The 20429-nt window shown below is 45.1% G+C and overlaps 1 protein-coding gene and 1 pseudogene across 4 annotated transcripts in view; both read right to left on the minus strand.

Moving 5' to 3' along the window:
• Positions 1-517: 517 nt before the first annotated feature.
• Positions 518-20429, minus strand: part of slx4ip (SLX4 interacting protein) — a 29445-nt gene continuing 9533 nt past the window's right edge. For 2 of the 4 annotated variants that reach the window (XM_028990065.1, XM_028990066.1), the window contains 4 exons: positions 11617-11694; positions 8967-9055; positions 1641-1744; positions 518-1557 (listed from right to left, as the gene is read on the minus strand). In XM_028990065.1, the coding sequence (XP_028845898.1) occupies positions 768-1557; positions 1641-1744; positions 8967-9055; positions 11617-11694 (1061 nt within the window). In that variant the 3' untranslated portion in view covers positions 518-767. Of the gene's footprint in view, positions 1558-1640; positions 1745-8966; positions 9056-11616; positions 12368-14651; positions 14865-20429 lie in introns of those variants that run through there. The other 2 variants (XM_028990067.1, XM_028990064.1) reach the window with 2 other exon arrangements.
• LOC114796245 (uncharacterized) lies at positions 18521-18639 on the minus strand (annotated as a pseudogene).

Raw genomic sequence — 20429 nt, forward strand, 5'->3', positions numbered from 1 at the left:
CTGGTCCCCTTACCAGCAGTCCTGCTCAATCCTTGTGTGAGTGGTGTTGCAGCAAGAGAAAAGGTCATGTTTTTCCAGCATTTTTATTAAAACCAAATGAAATATAAGCGTAGAGATCTTGGCGACCAACTCATGGCAGTCCAATACCGGCGCTGTGACTGTCGAACTCCTGCGAGTCACATTACGTCAGAAGTTTTTTAAGTAACACTTTGGCAACAGTTAAAAACAGACAATGGAGTTAAAAAAAAATTTAAAAAAAGATCAACAAAAAGAGAAAAATTTAGGCTCGTGGCACCAGACAAAAACATCGCTAAAAGGCTTTAAATCTATTTGAGAACATGGACATCAATCACGCAGTGAGCTAAAGCCTGAAGATTTGATACATCAGACAAGTGGAGCCAGGGTGCTTCGGGCTGCTTGCCACCTCGTACTTCGTGGCTCCTGCTAGTCTGAAATTCAAATCTTCAGCAGAAGACCTAAATCTTGAAGACACAATGCATGGGGGGGGGGGGGGGGGGGGGGCGAGCTTGTTGTTATTTATTCCTCTCTTCTTTTATTCCCGCTGGCTGGGAACATCTCCCCTGGATTCTTCTCCGAATAGAAGATGTGAGTAATGTGACACAGGCAAGTCATATAAGTGTGTTTGGATTGCTGAAACGTCTCAGAGATGACATTATGTGTGTGTGTGTGTGAAATGTGTGGCTGGTTCTGAGTGATGCGACTCCATTTTGCATGGCGTCAGGCATCTTTACTGCAGTGGAGATCCCTCAGGACTTTTTGGGCCGCCGTAAACGGGAGGGTCTGGCTGCAGTCCCCCTTCCCTTCAGCTCCTCCTCCTTGGCAGTTGATCTGGAACTAATAGAGGAGCCAGAGGATACAGACTTGACAGATCGGCCTCTCGGGCTTGTGGCCAGCCTGCTCCGGTCTGCCGGCTCCGTGCAACCATTTGTGTGGGGGAGTTTTCCGTTTGGAAGCAACTCCACCGCTGTGGTGCCCTCTGCATGTTTGATTGCTGGAGGAGGAATTGTGCTGGCTGGAGGCTGCGGGGATGAAGGAGGGAGGTGAGGTCCCAGCTTGGAGATCGGTGGAGAGATCTGCCCGGAGCTGTCGGCCAGTGGAACCTCCCGGGGAGATGCTGGAGCTGCTCCAAGGCACGCACGCTTGGCCTCTTGCTGGAGAGGACCCCCGAGCGGCTTGCTCCGCCTCTTCTTGCTCCTCTTGCCGCTGCCAGCCGCTTGCGGGGGGGGATCGGTCTTGTGGTGCTGCTGTGGGTTTGCAGCCTGGACCAAGCCTGTGCTCTTTGCCCCCTCAGTGGTTTCAGGGCCAGATTGAGGCGCCAACGTGCCCCCAACTACCCTGTCTGCCTCTTGAGAAACAACATCCTGCAGTCTGGGCCCGGCGTCCAGAGCATGAGAGTGAGAAGGCAAACTTCCTCCCGGCCCTGCGGTGACTTCACCAGCTGATGGGTTCGGTAGACCTGGCGCTTCTGTCCCACCTTGGCGCTGGTTCAGCAGATTGGGTTGGCCGGGTTCAGCCTTGGTCTTCGCCCGGCTGACTCTGTAGAAAACAGTGTTAAGAGCTATGAGCAACAATGGCAGCGAGTGTTTGTCTAGGCTCTGTGTGATCCGACAGCAACTCACATCTTTTGAAGGGCCGTTCTCCTTGTTATTCCTGAGCTGCTCAACGGCTCTAAGGTTTCCCCCCGTCCGGAAAAATACTTCGACTGGCTTTGTTCGGCCCGATTCTTCTCGAAAAAAAGATAAACAGTGAAAGTCATGTGAGTGAAGAACATTATCCTTGGCTGTTCGAAACCAGTCACCGCAATGCTGAGCCTCTGCCACTGTTACAGCACAGAGATCCACGCGAAGAAAAACTCTGCAGCGTGATTATGCTCGGTCCGAAAAACTGTTATTAGGAGATATTAGTTGTTGTCATGGGGATGTGTTCTTTCGCCTTGGTCTCTCAGGCATAACTGAAGCGAAAACAATGGGACAAAAAGCGTCTGTTAGGCTGCCAACGTTTTATACGACCAAAAAGCTTTGACATCAAATGCCTCTGCATGTTTTACCAGCATTTGATCCACGCGCATATGTGTGTGACTGTCAGTGCCTCATGCAAGTATTTGAGGCTGGAGCCCGCTATTAAAGCATGCGAGGTTTCTAATAACGCCTGCACATTTACAGCCCCTGAACACTGCGCTGTTAACCATCGCGTTTCTTATAGGTCAGAACGTATTGTATGTGCAATAATGCTGCAGGACATACATGCAATGCCAATGACTTCAAAGCCTCCTTTTAATAATTACGCTCTGGCCAAGACGGTGCTATGAGGACTCTGTGTTGGGGGGTTTGGACAAGCACACAGAGGCTGATTTGGGGAAACTGGGAAATGTCAAAGCATTGAATTGAAGAAAAACTTATGGAGAGATTAAAGAGACGACAGCATCTCATTCATTCATCCCTCTTTGAGGCAACCTGGAATATGGTACAATTTCTACATCACTACATCACAAACGCACTGAATAAAAATGATTGCCTCATTGTCAGTGATGGGAATAACGATAATGGTGTTACTGAGAATTTTGCCTGTTACTAAAAAAAAATTCCTTCTAGCCAATTACTATTTCTAGCATTACAACACTATTAATGTTAACATGTGGCGTGTTGCAGTCATTAAGCTGCGTCCACTCCAAAAGTGCTCATGATGGGCTTGTGAGCATAAGAACAAAACAATGGAAGAAGGTGGCCTGTTCTGAATTTACAGCATACGACTTTGTTGCACCATACCTTCAGAGGTCTAGTGGAATCCATGCCTCAAAGGGCTGCAAAGTCTTTTGGCATCAGAAGACATAACTTTATGGCCAATTGTGCATACTGCAAACACCATATGCCAGTCTGTAGTTTCGTTATGGAATAGTTTGCACAGGGGTGGTGCAAACCAAAATTCCATCAAATCTGAAGTAGATAAGATTTAGCAAATTTTAGATTATTAATTCAACTCTATTTCTACCTCATTCTTTGCATCTTCCTCTTTTACACCAACCACCTTCATATCCTCATCCATAAACCTCCTACTAGACCTTCCTCTTTTCCTCTTGCCTCGTAGCCCATCCTCAGCATCCTTCTTCCAACATTCTCAGTGTCTCTCCTCTATAAAACACCTCAGCTCTCTTACTTTGTTGAAGACGCTCATCTAGACTCTTCTCGGTCCCTTCTGTGGTGGAATGAACTTCAGAACAGCACAGGTCAGAACAGCACAGTATTTTCAAACGGCAGCTCAAGACCTTCCTATTTAGATGAACTTGTAACCTAGAGAACCAGAATTGATCACTTCATCGATGGTAACATGGAAGCACGTTGTAAGTCGTTCTGGATAAGGGCGTCTGCCAAATGCCTTAAATGTAAATGCCTCCAAAACATCCAACCCAAATATTCCTCTAATGCACTTTCATTCATTCTTAATCCTGTCTATCCATGCCACCCTCAACATAAATCTCAGCATCTTTTCATCAAAGCCACCGTCCCAAACCCATATAACATCGCTACTGACTTGTAAACCTTCCATTTCACGCTTGCTGGTACCTGCCTGTCACAAATCACTCCTGCTGCTCTCCTTCACCCATTTCACCTTGCCTGCACTCTCTTCTTCACCTCTATGGAATCAGATGTGTGCCAGAAATTTGAAACCAAATTTCCCTAATATCAAACAAAAATATGACTTTGAAAAGTATTCGACATTGAAATAGAGGCTGGAATTTTGACAACATGTGTTTTTGCTTACATCTCGCTCTTTTTAATGTTTGCTTGTGAAACATTCAGTTATGCTGCTTGTTTTTACAGTTTCACGGCTGGCTTTTCAGTCGCTCTGCCCTGTTTTACGTTTATGCTGCCTGAGAAATACGGTTGGACTTTTGGCACAATTCTCTCATGTGGGCGGGACATCGCCTCATTGGCCAGCAGGTATTTGAGTGACAGCTCCATATCTTTCACGCTTCCCATGGCTCAAACTGTACAATTGGGTTCAAATCAAGGGCAAGAATTATCATGTCATAAAAGATCAAAACATTCTTGTGAAGTTCTAAGTAATAATGGAACTGAACAATGTTTAAAAATATGGAGTCATCAGATTCTATTTTTCAAAGGGGTTTAAGCTGCACAACTGGCACTGAGAAGTAGATGTGGTGAGCGGTCACTGCCTAACCTGGGTCTTGGCAGTGGGGATACAAGTGTGGTGCGGAAGGAATGCATGAGAAGGTCCACGACTTAAGAAGCAACAAGGCTGTGGATACACATTCCCTGACCTCAACAGGCTGGTCAGCGTGCCCACGTGCCCACGGATGCAGCCAGAGGAAGCACAGCATGGCCTTTGTGTGCGAGGAATTCACGGTGAAGAGTGGGCTACACATATTCTACTCTGTCATACAGACACAGCGGGCTGTCGTACCTCTCCAGGTAGACCGAGGTTAAGCGAGTTCTCACAGAGGAGCTCCAACGATGGTACAAGGAGAAGAAAACACACACCTACACACATGAACTCACGAATTCCTAGCAACTGAACACAACATGTGGAAGGCCATTTGCATTGCAATGCTTTGATATTCAATGCACAAGCCGTCTGGGGGAGAAAAAAGCTTGAAAGAAAAGCCAACAATGAAGTAGTGATAGCTTCCTCTGAGAAACTTTACAATGCAACAGCCTCTCCTTCATTCCCACTCAACCAACTCTCACAGGAGGAAGGAGAGAAAGAAGAAAGGAAGAAGGGGGAAGTGAAAGGGTGAGGAAGCAGTGAGAGAGGCAGGGAGTGTATTTTGAAAGCTGAATAATTAACATTGGGCTGTATGACTCAGGCGTGAGTGGGGGGAAAAAAAGAAAAAGTCGGTGGGAACCGGAGAGGCTCAATCAGAAAAGAATGATGCAAACTCCCTGAGGCTGGAAGCAGTCCACCGAGGCACCGAGGCCTGGAGAGAGCAATAAATAAGGCAGCACTCGCGCTAATGCTACTTACTTGTGTTTACTGCAACCCACGGCTGCTCAATAACAGGCCCACAAAACCCTCCAGCCGAGACGGCCGGAGCAGCTTAGTCGCAACTAAAAAAGGCAGAACTGGCGAGTCTGTGGCTGTAAAAGATAAAATAACTGTGCCCAATTACTCCTCTGTTTGCTTAAGAACTGGATGAAACTTCAAAGCAATGGAAAAGACTACAATGCCATGAGGTGGAGCCTGAGAACGCCTTCTCAACTGGAGAAAAAAAAAAAAAAAAGAGGCTCCATCAAGGAACGGAGCATGTAACACTGACTGATGCTTCATGGGTTGAAAATGAATAGATTTATTGCTTGTGGTACCTTACATGGTCAATCGGTTCTCAGGTCATGTGATCAACTGGCTACCTACAGGTAACTAACTAAAAGGCAATTGGCAATATACATCATTCTGCCATATTGTGCCAGAATCTGATACCAGCTGTTTAGTAAAATGCATTGGGGCTGTTGATCACTGATGTATATTAATTTTAATATGCCCATAATGATCATTGTACTTTTATCAAAAGCACTAATCATGATTGTATAATCCTCCAGCATGATCAAATTTGCATGATCATAAAAAAAGTCAAATTTAACAAAATGTTTTTAAACGAAATTGACTTAAACTAAACTCTGGAAAGCTTAATTAAAGTGACAGCATTTCTTACTCAAAGCTCGTACAACCCCAACCCAAGTAAAATGGGCCCCACCAGGTTCGGGCATAGATAATCAGTTGTAATTTATATTACTTTTAAAACGGAGACATGGAAGCAACGTGACATGGTTCACTAAGTAAAGATAGCAAAGATATTGACCTGTGCTTGTTTTCAAAGCTGAAATTTCCTTTTGCTTTATAAAGGTCTAAGTGGTCCCCTAATTCTATATCTATAAATTACGTCATCAACACCATTCAACAACCACAATGTTTGGCGCAGACATGAAAAAATAAAATTAACTCAGTCTTCAGAGAATCGGGCGACCGAGCTAAAAACAACAAATAAATAAATAAATAAATAAATAAATAAATAAATAAAACAGATCTGAATGTCTGAGCTTCAAATTTTTATAATAGGGGGCCTTTAATATGTTGTAGTTGTAAACATAGAAAAACGTTTCTTGTGTAGTCTTATGGGAACTATGTATTTCGTTATAAATTCATATGTCAATCAGATTTCAATGACTTTTCCATAACTTTATTTTTTAAGGTTTGTATTCCAAACCAATTCCATTACTTTCCCAGGTTTTAAACGACTGTAAGAACCCTGTTTATGGAAACCCCCCCAGGAAAAATCTGCCTACTATAATCCATGACATGATGGAAAGCAACGCTGTAGCTCCAATGCAGATTCTCAATGCCTTCGCTTTGAAGTTATAAACTTCAAAATAAGCACTGTATTTTAAAGCCATTACCTTTTATTTGCTAGAATTAATCTGGAGAATGTTAATGAGTGGAGATGAAGCTCGGTCCCATCAGTCTCTTTGCTGGCACAGCATCTGTCAGGAGATTAAGAGAACCTATGGCGCCTTTCCTCTATGCTCAGAATAACTCGTAACTCATGAGGCATCATGGTGTTGATACTTTGGACTGTCTTTACTTGCCTCACCAGCCCAAAACACACCCATCCCATGGTTCTCCAGAGAGGGTGTATCACAGGTGGCTGAATAAATAAATAAATAGATAGATAAATCAGACAAGTACAGGCACTCAGGAGCCATGACTTAATGAAAGGCACAATGAGTGATGCGGCTTGCCTGCCTGCCAGCCAGTTGCATAGACAAGAAACCATTGACAACACGCCCTGACTACACAGCGGGTGAGAAGAGTAAAAACTTTTTGGATGGAGAACTCCAGCATGTGAGGCCGCTTGTGGATGAAAGGTCAGTAGTGGAGAGAGTTCCTGGACCAACTGGCCGGCTGCAGAATGCAGAGCAGCATGGGAGGGCTGGGTGGAGCAGAGGGAGAGGAAGCCCGGTGCAGGAGAGATGAGGTTATGTGTGTAAACACTGCGGAGGGGAGAGGGGGCAGTGAAAACACATCTGCCCTGGGCTTTGATCTGCCTCTCCGCGTCGCAGCAGGAGCTGCCGAGCAGTCACACCGTACACACCTCGACTTGTGCGCATGCACATGCATGTACGCGCTGCGCTCTGGCTGTCATAGCAACTGGGGAGGAGCCGACAGAGGAACCGTTCCTCTTCAAGCCGAATCGGGGGAAGAAAAACAAGCCATTTATTGCAATTACCCATCAACGTTTGTTTTCACGAAAAAATTCGCACCAGTCCGTCCCAGCAATTTCACCGGCCCACCCTCAAATCAGGAACGGCTGAGGCTCACGAAATGACCTCTGTCTTCAAACCACATGTCAGGATGTGGCCGGTCTTGAAAGCCGCTGTGTGAGTGACAAATAAGACGCCGGAGCGTCCTCTCCATCAGGTCGTGGCCCTTTGACCCGCGTGATAGGTGATCGGGACCACGTGCCAGAGTCAAAACAAAGACCTCTGCTGACGTCCCTCCCGCTCCGCTCTCCAAAAACATGCGGCGTCCTCCAGGCCTCGCTGGCGCAGTCGAGTGCCGCGGTTTCAACCCAACATCGTAAACAGTGACTCCATCGGGGGGGGGTGGGGTGTCATCTACCATCAATTTCACAACGCGAAAGCGCCAGTTAAAATGGTGAGCGGTACACAGCGGCGGGGAGGTAAACAGACGACGTCGTTACGTGAGAAAGCTCGTTCTTCGCCCGCCTCGGAGGCTGCGCTAGATGAGCCCCGCCGCAAAGCCCCCGCCACCTCGTCCTCATGGCACGTATGAGGCTGACAGAACCACATCCTGAGAGGGGAGGGGGACGCAAACAAAAAAAAAAATAAATAAAAAGCCAGAGCTCCGCTTCCTTCGGCTGGAAAATCAGTCACACAATGTGAACTTTTCACTGACAACTGGAGTGCTTCACTGAAATTATTACAATTGCGGCTTTCATTTGAGGCCAACGTGAGGCGAGAGCGGGACCAACTTCGAGCAGAAAAGGGGAAGGAGGGGAAAAAAAGGGACGCGTCTTAAAGAAAACAACGGCTCAAGGCGTCCTTTGAAGGGCTCCAGCGGCACCGGTGGCGGCCGGCGAGGGAGATGCGTCCGTATCCGGCCTTGATGTCGCCACCAAGGTGGGTGGCTCTTCCCAGGACCCGCGGCGGGAGAAGGGGGCGGGTCGGGCGGAGAGCATGGCGCTCATGGGTGGCTCTCAGTAGAGAGCAGGATGAAGACGCCGGTGAGGGAGAAAAAAAGGAGCGAGTCAGCGGCAAGCCTGGAGCTGCGCGCCATCCAAAACATCCCGCGGCTCGAGCGCATTCACACTCCAAAGAATATCCTGGCGCAGGAACGTCCTGAGCCAGTGGTGGCCCGGCGGGTAAGGAATCGGACCTCGAGGTGCCACTGGGCGCAGCGCCGTCCCCACACACTGCTCCCCGGGCGCCTGTCACGGCTGCCCACTGCTCCCTCAAGGGACGGATTGAACGCAGAGGCCACATTTCACTGCGTGCACTGGGTGCTGTGCTGAGGTGTGCCACTTTCACTTCACTGTTTTTAATACTACCGTACGACTTTTCAGCCTCTTCAGCTCACATTAAAATGGAATAGACAGACGTGAGAAGCACAAGCACAAACTAAACCCGAATAAATGTGACTCGTTTTCGTGTTGGACTTCCCTGCCCAACAAACACTAGAACATTTGAGATAGAGACAGAGAGAGCTGATTGGATGATCCATCTCCTCTCCATTGGTTTTAACCACCGCCCCACCCAAGCCCCGTTCTTGACAGGTTCAACCGCCCCCGACGTGCACTCAGTCCTTCCTATAGAGCAGGAGCATTATTTGGCAGCAACTGTTGGTGGTTGATCTTGCTGAATTGAATGCAGAGCGGCTGGAAAGTGGCAGGATGGAGAGTAAACAGCCCTCACCACGGACAGGTTCACGTTTCCATCGTGCGCCGCAGTGTCTTCCGGAATGCTCACGCACACAACAAACCGCTCCGGAAACATACGCAGCTCTAAGGAAAGAGAGAGAGAGAGAGAGAATCAGCAGCACAGCCAGATAATACAGATGGATCAGACCAGACTCTCGGGCATGTCGAATATACCACCAGTTATTTTCTCACAGCGGGGTAGAAGAATGTGTACTCTGATATGTTTTCGTTTTTCCTGCTTGAGTTTGAGTTTTTTCCTTTAAGGTTTACTTTCTGGGGGTACTGACAGATTTAGGTTCATCTGGTTGACCCCTATGTGGTGAACAGCTATTTTTACTGAAGGACAAAAAGTTTCTTTTCTAGGAGAGTACCCAGTTAAATTAATACCGTGAAGAACATTTAGTGAGTGAAACTAGATGCTGGATCCCCCCATTATTCTCTTCTAGGGGAGTCAAAATTTCATTTCCTGTACCCTATGTTATAAATGCTCACATCACTTCCTCCTTTTGCTTTTTCACACAACTGAAAACATTTCCCAGTGGAAAGTGATCTGTAGTAGGTATGAAGGCATGGATAGATGAGGATGAGGTATGAGTGTCTCTCACACATACAAAGCAATGTGGGATTCTTTTTTGTCACCAATATGTTGTTATAGACTGCACTGTCATGTGAGGTGCCATGACTATGGACCTTGTTGTCTCCACTGTGACAGAAAGACTGTTAAGACTGTTTGTTTAAACCAAAAAACAAATGGATGGAATGGCATTCTGAAGAAGAAATGGGCAAGAGGGCAAGTCCGATGATTTAAGGGCATTAAAGTTGGTAACGATCTGTGACATAATGAAACCATGGTGCTCGTGAGAAGACTTTGTTGTTGAGCTACTGCAGCAAGCTTGCACAATGAGTCCAACTTGTGCCAAGAAATAAACGCTTAAAAATTATATGTGCTTTGGTTCTGCAAGCGTAAATGCCATGCTGTTAAACCAAAAAGCCACTTCTGGTCTGTGACTTTGCATGCATGGGTGAAAAGGTTCTTTCTAATAACAAGGGCAGAAAATTCTATGTTCTCTGTGTTACAAGTTTGCCAGAAATTCACATCATCAAAGTGGTGTGCAGTCCTGTAAAGCATTAACTGGTACTGGTGTCAGGCCCATTGGCGAATCTGCTACTCTGACACCACCAGCATGGTTCTTCTGCAATCAGTTACAAATAATGATCACGTAATGTGAGCTCTGTGCAAGGAGGGGAAAGTAGTGATGGAGTAATTAAGGGTGAAAGTGAGTTGATGCTGATTATTTTTGACAGTAATAAGTGAAGTGATTGTCACATGTGATACACAGCAGCACAGCACACGGTGCACACAGTGAAATTTGTCCTCTGCATTTAACCCATGACCCTGAGTGAGCAGTGGGCAGCCATGACAGGGGGGGGCAGTGTGTGGGGATGGTGCTTTGCTCAGTGGCACCTCAGTGGTACCATGGCGGATCAGAATTCGAACCGGCAACCTTCTAACTACGAGGCCGCTTCCTTAACCGCTAGGCCACCACTGACATTGTGGGTATGCACTTTGAAGGCTCTATGAATTTGAATATATGTTGGAGAGGAGAAATTAGTGTATAAATAAGTGTTAAATTTGACCTTGTTGTCATTTGCTGATGTGACAGCAATACTATTTTTCAAATTGTGAAACAAATGAAGAGGCAGTCACTGCCCAAAATGGCAATTGTAGGAATGCAGGGGAAAAAAGCAAGACGGCCAAAGACTGTGCCAGCTGACTATTGTTGGGACTGCTTTTCATCAAAATATGGAGCTCAGAGGTTCCTAAGACTCCAGTCTAGTCACATTAAACCAGCCTTGGTATTTAATGGCATTAAGGGATGATTTTTTCCAATAATAACTTTCTTAGCTCATGGCCTATGGACAAAATAACAAAAAACACAGAGGCTTTTCTGATTTGTCAGCATTATATTAGATTGTACTGTGTCTATTATATTGTACTGTTCATTGTCCATTTATAAACACTTATAGACCTATGCACATTCAGACCTATTCATACATATTTTTATATTAAGTATATATATATTTATAAACAGTATAAACATATTATGCAACTTGTACAAATAACACTTACACACATCTACCGAAATCAAATTCCTTGTATGTGCTTGCACATACTTGGCCAATAAACACGATTCTGATTTATTTCAAAATGAAACAACACTGACACAACACAAACATTTCGTCAAACAAATTAAAGAAATAAACCAGAAAATGTAATTCTTTAAATTAGCTAAATGTTTGCAGGTTCTACTTAAACTACTTAAATAAAATGTATTAAAATAAGGATCATTTATCAGTCTTTTTTTCCCCCCTGTTTTGCATTAAAAAGTGGTGGTTGGCTCATGATATAAATTCTATAGTCTGTAACAGTCTAATTGAAAGTAAAATGACTGGGGTGAAATTGGCCTTTAAGCGTGCCATAAAACACTATAGCTTCCACTGGGACACTGGGAAAATGTTATAGATGTTACAGAGGGCAGAAGAATGTTTAATGTAGGCATCTTGAGGTCAGCAGTGGGGAATTCATAATTAGGCCTATTATTGGTTTATTGGGAATAGTAGTGTATTGTTGTTGGGTAACTTACCTCTGCAGTGTCGCTTCATCACGCACCTCAGATTCACGTGCCGCCTTATGAAGTAGGCTGCCAAGTGAAAAGCTCGCCCTGCCAAGGACAACACATGAGGGTCAGGCCCATCGGGGACCACAACTCCCAAACATGGAAAGGGGCTGGAACCGGGCCCACGGTTATGATTAACACGGTGTGGCTTTCTATATGAGCCAGAAAGAATTTTCATAATGCACTGCCCTATAATCAGTGTTAATGGTCTTGTCCCAAAGCCGATGGTATTCAAATGATGGCCAACGTGCACATGAGGAAAAGAAGGGAGCGAGAGATAAGCGGTGAAGAGAAAAATACTGAACATGTTGTGTGGTTACTTGATGACGTCTTTGAAGGTAATTGATCTTATCACCACCAAAGCCAGACATTTAAGGATGACACACACATGCCATGTTAATGTTAGCATAATACTAGGAGAACATTTTATTTATTTTAAATCGGCTGCTTTAGCACAATTTGTGTCCAGGCCAGAGTAGCTGAGCCTTTGATGTAGCACATAACAATGCTGACAGAACGCTTCAAGTATTTACTGGCTCCGCTGGTGTGAGCTGGTTGATGAATCCATCATGTTCTCATGCTGCTCCGAGCAGGAAAGCTGACTAGTCGCGTCGGTCTGATTCGAAGTTTGCAGGCCTTGGGCGATGACTTCAGACCCTCGGGAAAGAGTAGCTCCACGGTCGTGCATCCTGACGCCACAGCGTTTGTCTGTCTTCTCCTGCATCAATCAGACCGTTGAATCTACATGCGATGCGGCTTCCAAACCACAATTAAGCACCGTTTGATGGGGTCCTGGATTCTTTGGTGTAATGACCCGGTAGAGACCCCAATACCTCATTCTTCTAAAGAGAGCACATGAATGCATCTTCACATGAAAAATGTTCACCCTGCTGTGCAACAGTTAAATTGGAAAGACAGGATCTGGGTGGTGAACTTTCTAGAACCTGAAAAGGGTCAAGAACTCATGTAACTCAGGTACAGCAGCCAACTGGTACAATGGTAGTAAGTGGGGAGTGTGTTACCCCATAGGCTACTACCACCCATATAAGAGTTTGGCACTGTGTCGAATGATGATATGCAATGTCACCAATTTGAATAATAGCTTAATTAAACTGTCATTTGCATGTTTTTAAAGACCACGGAGATATGATTCTTGTGATTTTATCATTATGTTTCATAACAGTGATGCACTGTGGCTCTACATGCCTAATACTCATCACCAGTGTTCCAGATGGCAGAGTGATCATGTCATTTCATGTGAAAATGGTCAATCAAATTAATTGTTCTTACAATTCAATAAATATTGAAATAAAAATTATTACTTTTGATATTTAAATAATGTAATGTTATCTGTATATTAATAAAAAATTGTGCAGACACAGAGTGGCTATTGCTTCAGGACTGTACATTTAAATTAGTCAATGACAATGAGTCATTTTATCACCCTACCCACAGCTAACGGCCCATATATAGCAAATAAAAGAAGAACTGTATTCTCTGGAAACTCATGCCTCATTCAAGCCATTTCAGAACACAAACTTCATTTAATTCTGGTTTAACGAGCCGGTACTTTATTGTTTTTCTGGTGTAACTTTTCTGTTTTTATTTAAAGCAGGGCACACAGGGTGAAGACCTGTCCCTGTTCATGCCCAGCCGAGGAATGAATGCCATGGCCTGCAAAAGACGGACCACTGTTGCCTAATCTGGGAGGAATTTGTCAGAGCAAAAGGAGGAGGGAGGGGCACAGACTTCGTAAACAAGACAACAGACATGGGAATTCGTGGGGGATTGCTCTGGGGCTGGCAGACTGATCCAGACTCCGTGTCTGTCTGAGAGAGCCGGCAACCCCCTCCCTGACCCCCTCGACTTCTGGAAGACCACAGCGAATACCCCTCAGCATTTTTGCCCTTGGCTGGTGATTTAATACAGATGAATATACATTAATATACAAAAATATTGACTTTTGACTGTTTATTGAAAATGATTCGAACAGATATTTGCGGTCCTCTCGCTGGTGCCTCTAATTCACATAAGCAAAAACCATAATCCTGCAGATCTGTCATTATGTTAAAAACTAATTAGCATTTAGAGCAGATTCTGTACAAAGTTATACAGGAAGCTCTCAGATGTGGTTCGGAGGGACCTGACAAAAATGCTTTTCTTGTGAAACGCATTCAGTAAGTTAACATGAAACGCATTAAAATATGCAATTACAGCATCTACCCACCGCAAATCTTCCTCATAACACCGCTTCAGCCAGGTGAGAAGAGATTGATAGGGTTACCTCACCTATATCTCATCATCACTTACTATTCCAACACACTGACAAAATGTAAATCATTCTACTTTAGTAACCAACCAAGAGAATGGCTGTTTTCTGGCGCATAACGTGCTAATACAATCGAGTTTACTAAATGACCCGGACAAAAAAGAATAAAAAAAAAAAAAAAAAACATTAGGCAGGTATTAATTAAATATAATAAATATAGGTGTAATAAAATTTTGGATTTTGGCCAGTTTAAAATAATTTCAGCGATATTTATGGTTATACCAAAAAGAATTATATCCTAAGAAAAATGCATCTTCATTGAGGTTAACTGTGACATTTAAAATTCAGAATAATAAACGTATAACAAAGATATACATGACGGAACATGATTGCCATTTGTGCTGTTTGGGAATGTCCCACTGTGATAGCGAATAAACAGAAGTGAGCAGTTAAACAAAGGGGGAACCGAACAAAGCCTTCAGCAACGAAACTGCAGTCTCTAGGCACAGTAAACATGACATTAAACAATTACTGACAACACTTTACAACCCCAGACGGAAAAGTGAGCCACACAAACTCGCCCAACCAGCTTCCTCTGACAGATTTACGTGCCCCTCCTGCATGCATGCATGCATGGAGTTTTGATGCAGGAGCGCATCCTGGGAATCCACCACAGCTCCTGCATGCCAGGAGGCACAGGCTGCAAATAGAGTTCAACCATTAGCGAGCTCACCCATGCAGAGCTGCGACTCTTTATCTTCAAGCATCGTGGGGCCGCGAAGCGAGCGCAGCCACCCATGCGAGAGTCAAGACACGAGTGAAAAATACATAAATTAGATGCTTTCATTTCACACTCTGAGCAGAGTTCAGGGGTGTAGGATGAAGGTATGCACCCGAAGCACCCTTCCCTAGCCGTGGGCAACCAACAGTATCGGCAATCAGAACGTTCCTGCTGTAATCATCTGAAAGAGAGAGAGAGAGAGCGAGAGAGAGAAAGCGATGGGAAAATCAAACAGCACTGTCATAACACTGGCCTTTTCATAACCAGCCAGACCCATGGGGACAGTGTTCTCTTTTCCCTCCACAGTGCTGCATGCCTTCTCAACAAAAAAATATGCAGATGGGTATCAAATACATGATTTGTTCTGCCCCTTTTGGAAGCGGAGGGAGACGAGTGGAATGAAGGTCTCCCTCGCCGCTCATCAGTCGGGGTGTTTAGAAAACTTTGGCTCAGCTCATTAACCCGGACGGCCACCGGGACCCCCTCCTTCCCCCAGTGAAGCTGGTATGTGTGCCCTCCCTCGCTCTCTCTCTCTCGGTCTTCTCCCTGGTGACTCCACTGTGCCAATTCCCAGGGCAAGACTGGACCGGGATGTCTGCACACCGAGTTGGGAACCACTGCGAGACAGACATGAGACATCAGCTGTTGCTCAAATCTGTTTTTATGTTGCTTTTGGAGATCAGCCCAGGGCCTTTTTCTAGACAAGCTCCAAATTCGCATTTCTATCCCCACAACTCACTGGTTGGTGACACTTTATTCGCAGTAGTGTCACCGTAGAACTGTCTGAACAGGGCGCATGAGGAAATCATTTTGCCTCCCTGCGACAGATGTCCATGCATGCATGCCTCACGCCAGTCATTGAGATATCTCTGGTGGGAACCGCCACAATCAGCTTTAAAGGGCAGTTTTTAGCACGGAGCCCCATCGTAATTCACCACAACAAGACAACACCACAACATGTCTGCCCACAGACTCCACAGAACTGAAATTATATACTGTGTGTGTGTGTCTGTGTGTCTATCCCACGCCGTCTTCCCCCAGCTTTCACCACTTCCTGGGAAAACAATGAAGGGGAAGAAAAGTCAACAAACCAGAAGAATGCGCAATAAAATGTAATATAGGAGTAAGAGATCGCCAATTCCTCCTCAAAACCGAGCAGCTCCGTCCATTTACATTTACAGCATTTTATCAGACGGCCTTATCCAGAGTGATTTACAATAAGTAGTTACAGGAACAGTCCCCCTGGAGACATTCAGAGTTAAATGTCAGACACAATAGAAGTAAGTGGGGTTTGAACCTGTGACTTTGTGGTCTTTGGGTTCATAGGCAGGTGTGTTACCCACTTAGCTACTATCACACAGCCTGCCCAGGAATTGGAAAAAAAAGAACGAGATATTTATTGACAAAAATAAAAAATAAAATAGGTACTGCACAGATGACACCATATCAGGAAGCCCCACTAGATGGAGCAAAAGAGCAAAGTGATATCCCAAAAATATATTATTCCAGACTACATAAAACAGGACGACAAATGAATAAACAGGAAACTGAACCAATTCCACGTCTATTTTTATTTTGCTAAGGCCTCAATTGTCAATAAAATGTAATGCTGATTATCAATAGTTTTAACATCACTAGGTGCTTGATAAGGTGAGGTGAACGATAAAGATGCCTTTAGTGTAATAATCTGTATGTTTTAATTGGGTTTTGCAAGGACTACTTCACACCACCAGAACATGTACAATTTTGTAGAATGAATATGGTAGTATCCTATGAACCAGAAGACCCAGGTTCAAATCCAACTGTCTGTCCCTGTAACTATTGATTGCAAGTTGCTCTAGATAAGGGCATCTGATAAATGCCATAAATGTGACATTATAGACTAGAAAGCCTCTCAGCCAATCAGGTATAAAATGAGTGTTCTCTACAGCATTTACAGCATTTACCAGACGCCCGCATCTTACAACCAGTAGTTACAGGGACAGTCCCCCTGAAGACACTCAGGGTTAAGTGTCTTGCTCAGGGACACAATGGTAGTAAGTGGGGTTTGAACTTGTGACTTTGTGGTATTCTGGTTCCCAAACACACTTCCAAAGCGAACACATGCAGCAGTGAGGACTGATACTGAACAAAAGAAACAATCTCATGTCCTCCTCTTTCTGTGTCCGGTCTCTCATAACTGGGGCAGGTCGTGATGGTAGGGGCCACGGGGGAGAGGTCACCACGTGACAGAAGGGAACAGGGGCTTTCCTGGAAGGACAACACGCTTGCTGAGTAACCGTAGCCTCGGCTCTTCAGCCAACAGGCCTTATCGTTCTGTACAACGTCCACCTGAAACAATATTTGCACATGAGCGTTCAATTTAACATTTGGGCCACCCCCTCAGACATGGTTACGAAATACGCCAGTGTGATAGCTTGGCTCAATTAGAGCGTGCAACACAAGACGCAAAAAAAGAAACGGACTGACGAATACAGTAGCTGCAGCAGTAGCATGGAGCAACTGGACAATGGACAATGCAGGACTCCACCGCTGGTGTGGGAGGAGCTATCTGTGATATCTGCAGCGAATGTAAATGTGTTGGGACACCAGCTTCTAACTCTCCTCCCCTTATGCAAAGCAGAGCCAGACCGGCCATGTGCGCTTATCTGGTAAAATGCTTTCACTCAAAAGAAGAAAGGAAGAGAAAAAAAAAAAGAGAGAAAGAAAGAAAAGACAAGAAAACAAAAACTGAAGTCAGCCATAAACTGCCTACACCGAACATAAAAACCTGTGGCTATGACTTCATATGGATAATAAGGCAGGATGAGTGTCTATGGATACCAGACAACAGTTCCCACACAAAATAAGCACAATGTCCAACAAAAGAGAATAATAATAAATAAAAAATGGAATGGCTCCATTTCATATCAGATATAGGCTGTTATGTTTTGCAGAAATGTCTTCCAGAACTAATTGCCGATATGTTTTTTTTTTTTCCTTTGGTTGTGCCAGATTATGCCACGTTACATGAGTGAGTGGGTCCATTTTAAAATTAGGCATGCACTGGTTCACATCAGTTTTGACCACTTACACAGGTCTTTTTGAATAAAAAGATAACTTAAAGTCTATTATTCTATTCCAACTGCTGCCATAGTGCCATGGAACCACCCACTGAAAGGTACATTTATTGACAGCTGTCACTGAACACACACTCTTCCAGTACATAGACAAATCTAATTTGTTTAATTTAGGTGTCCCATCCAGAATAAAATGCTGAATTTAATTTTAATGTTAAAACTTGAAAGTGGGTTTTTTGATACTTGAACATTTATTCAAATGTACTTGCCAAGTAAATATTCTACAGAAAGCCATGCAAATCTACAGGCTTTGATGAAGTACCACAGAACTCAAGTAGAAAGGCTGTGTTGGACCTGTTTACTACGCAAGTCGACAATCACATATAACAAAGTGATTATAACATGGACAATCACATATAACAAGGTCATAGATGAATTCTGTGATTATTCAAAGCTGATCCTGAGCTCCAACTTCATTCTGAATACAGTAAGACCTTCGTGTTTTTACATAATTAAGTGAAAGTGAAGTGATTGTCATTGAGAAACACTGCAGCACAGCACACGGTGACACAACAAAATGTGTCCTCTGCTTTTAACCATCACCCTTAGTGAACAGTGGGCAGCCATGACAGGCGCCCGGGGAGCAGTGTATGGGGACGGTGCTTTGTTCAGCAGCACGTTGGCGGATCGGGATTCAAACTGGCAACCTTCTGATTACGGGGCCGCTTCCTTAACCGCAAGGCCACCACTGCCCCAAGTTAAAGCTTACAGCACCTGGTATTCCCAGGCAGTCTCCCATCCAAGTACTAACCAGGCCCAACCCTCCTTAGCTTCAGAGATCAGATGAGATCGGGCGTTCTTCGTCTGGTATGGCAGTAAATAATGTTCATTACAAAAGTGGAAGCAGTGTGCAGGTCAATCGAACGTGATTTTAATGCCTTTAATGGCTCAATACACAGAGGCAATTTGGAATCAGTTGAAATGCGTGTAATCAGGTCTTCATACGGCCTCTCAAGGGAGATGTCAGTCTAAAGATTTGGAGAACCATGGATTAATAGGGTGAGCAGGAACGTCCTGATGCTTTGGGTTCTTCTGAACCTCACTCCAGACCTGCTCTGCTGCCTTCAATCCCCATTACTCACTGGCGGCTCCTAAATCAGGCCCGGTGAACCCGGGCACGCGGACGCACCTGGGCAGCCTGTCAGCATCTGGCCAGCAGAGTTGCGGCAGGAAACGCGCACACTGTGTGAACCGGTGAGGGCGCGGTTTTACAGAGGAAATCGCAAAAACGTCACGTCACGACGTTTGTGCGTGTTAGCTCGTAGGTAGGACACCTGCTATTCCCACACACTGACACACACTCACAAGCCTTAACAAAAGACATATGATCACATGCATTCTGGGGTTCTTTAAAATAAGGGGGAAAAAAAGATTCCTGAAGTGAGTACTTTGGTTAGCTTGAGTTCACAGGGGCTCACTAAGTGTGTGTTGGAGTGTGTGTTTTGGAGTGTGGTGGAGAACTGGTCACATGAATCCCATAGCATGCTCTGGCTCCCATTTGCTGGTCGTAATTACACAGAATGGAGTCTGGTGTGACAGCAGCGGTGAGGACTGTGTACTGCTGACCCTTTGGTGTGTGTGTGTGTGTGTGTGTGTGTGTGTTTAAGGTACAGAACCAGCTTACACACAATCATTTCTGCTCTGTGCATGTTTGTACAGCATACTGAACACTGTCGTAAAAAAAATGCTGCGGTGTCTTTTCTGAGGTCACATGACCAGCTGCTATCCATGTTTGGCTATAAGAACTGGGTGGTGTTAGCGATAATGACAGCTATCCCTGCGCATTTGGTTAATTCAGGCTGAGGCAACGACGTGTGAAGGAAGCGGAACTGATGGCTGAAGACCACACAAAACTCAAAACAGATCTTGGTGCATGAGAAAGTATTTTGTGTGTGAGGTTAAACTGGTTACAGGCTTGATGCACAGCAGGGTTTGACCTCGGGACAGCATGACTGCCACGAGGAGACAGGGTTTACACACCAGGGGCAGGGGCGGGGGTTAGGATGGTCCTGACTCCGCCCACGATGACCATGTGCAGGTAGTCTGGATGATTTACAGCCATCGATAACACCAACGGTAGGAGTGCGGGGAGGTTTTATAAACAGAGCTGCAGTGGGGGAGCAAACACTTAAAGACTTAATGATCATAATGCCCTGGAACAGATTACCTGTCTCTCTACGAACCCCACAAAAATACAGCCAGAGAAGGCCCCGCCCCCTTTTGGCCCTCAGCCCCCCCTCAGGCTTTGATGTCCAAGCTGGTACGGTTCATAAACACATTCTCTCAGCGCAAAGCTATCCGGCAGCAGTTGTGCGGCGTTTTTTGCGCCGCTGCCGTTGTTAAGCCCCTTCAGAGCGCTGCCAGGAGGAGCTGGTGGAGCGCGGTGGAGCTCGCGCTGAGCCCCGCTCCCACGGCTATTACTGACCATTCATCTGGTGGCCCGAGGAAAGAAGCAAAGCCACGTGGGGCGCCGCCGAATTGGCCGGGCCAGGTGCTGCATCTCCCACCACCGATCCCTTCCCCTCTCTAGAAATGTGAAAATCATAATTATTCAAGGGACTGATATAAACTCAGGGATCTACTGTAGATTAAATGAAATCAAATCCTGCTA

This window comes from Denticeps clupeoides, chromosome 8 (genome assembly GCF_900700375.1).
Source record: "Denticeps clupeoides chromosome 8, fDenClu1.1, whole genome shotgun sequence".
Classification (NCBI taxonomy): Eukaryota; Metazoa; Chordata; class Actinopteri; order Clupeiformes; family Denticipitidae; genus Denticeps; species Denticeps clupeoides.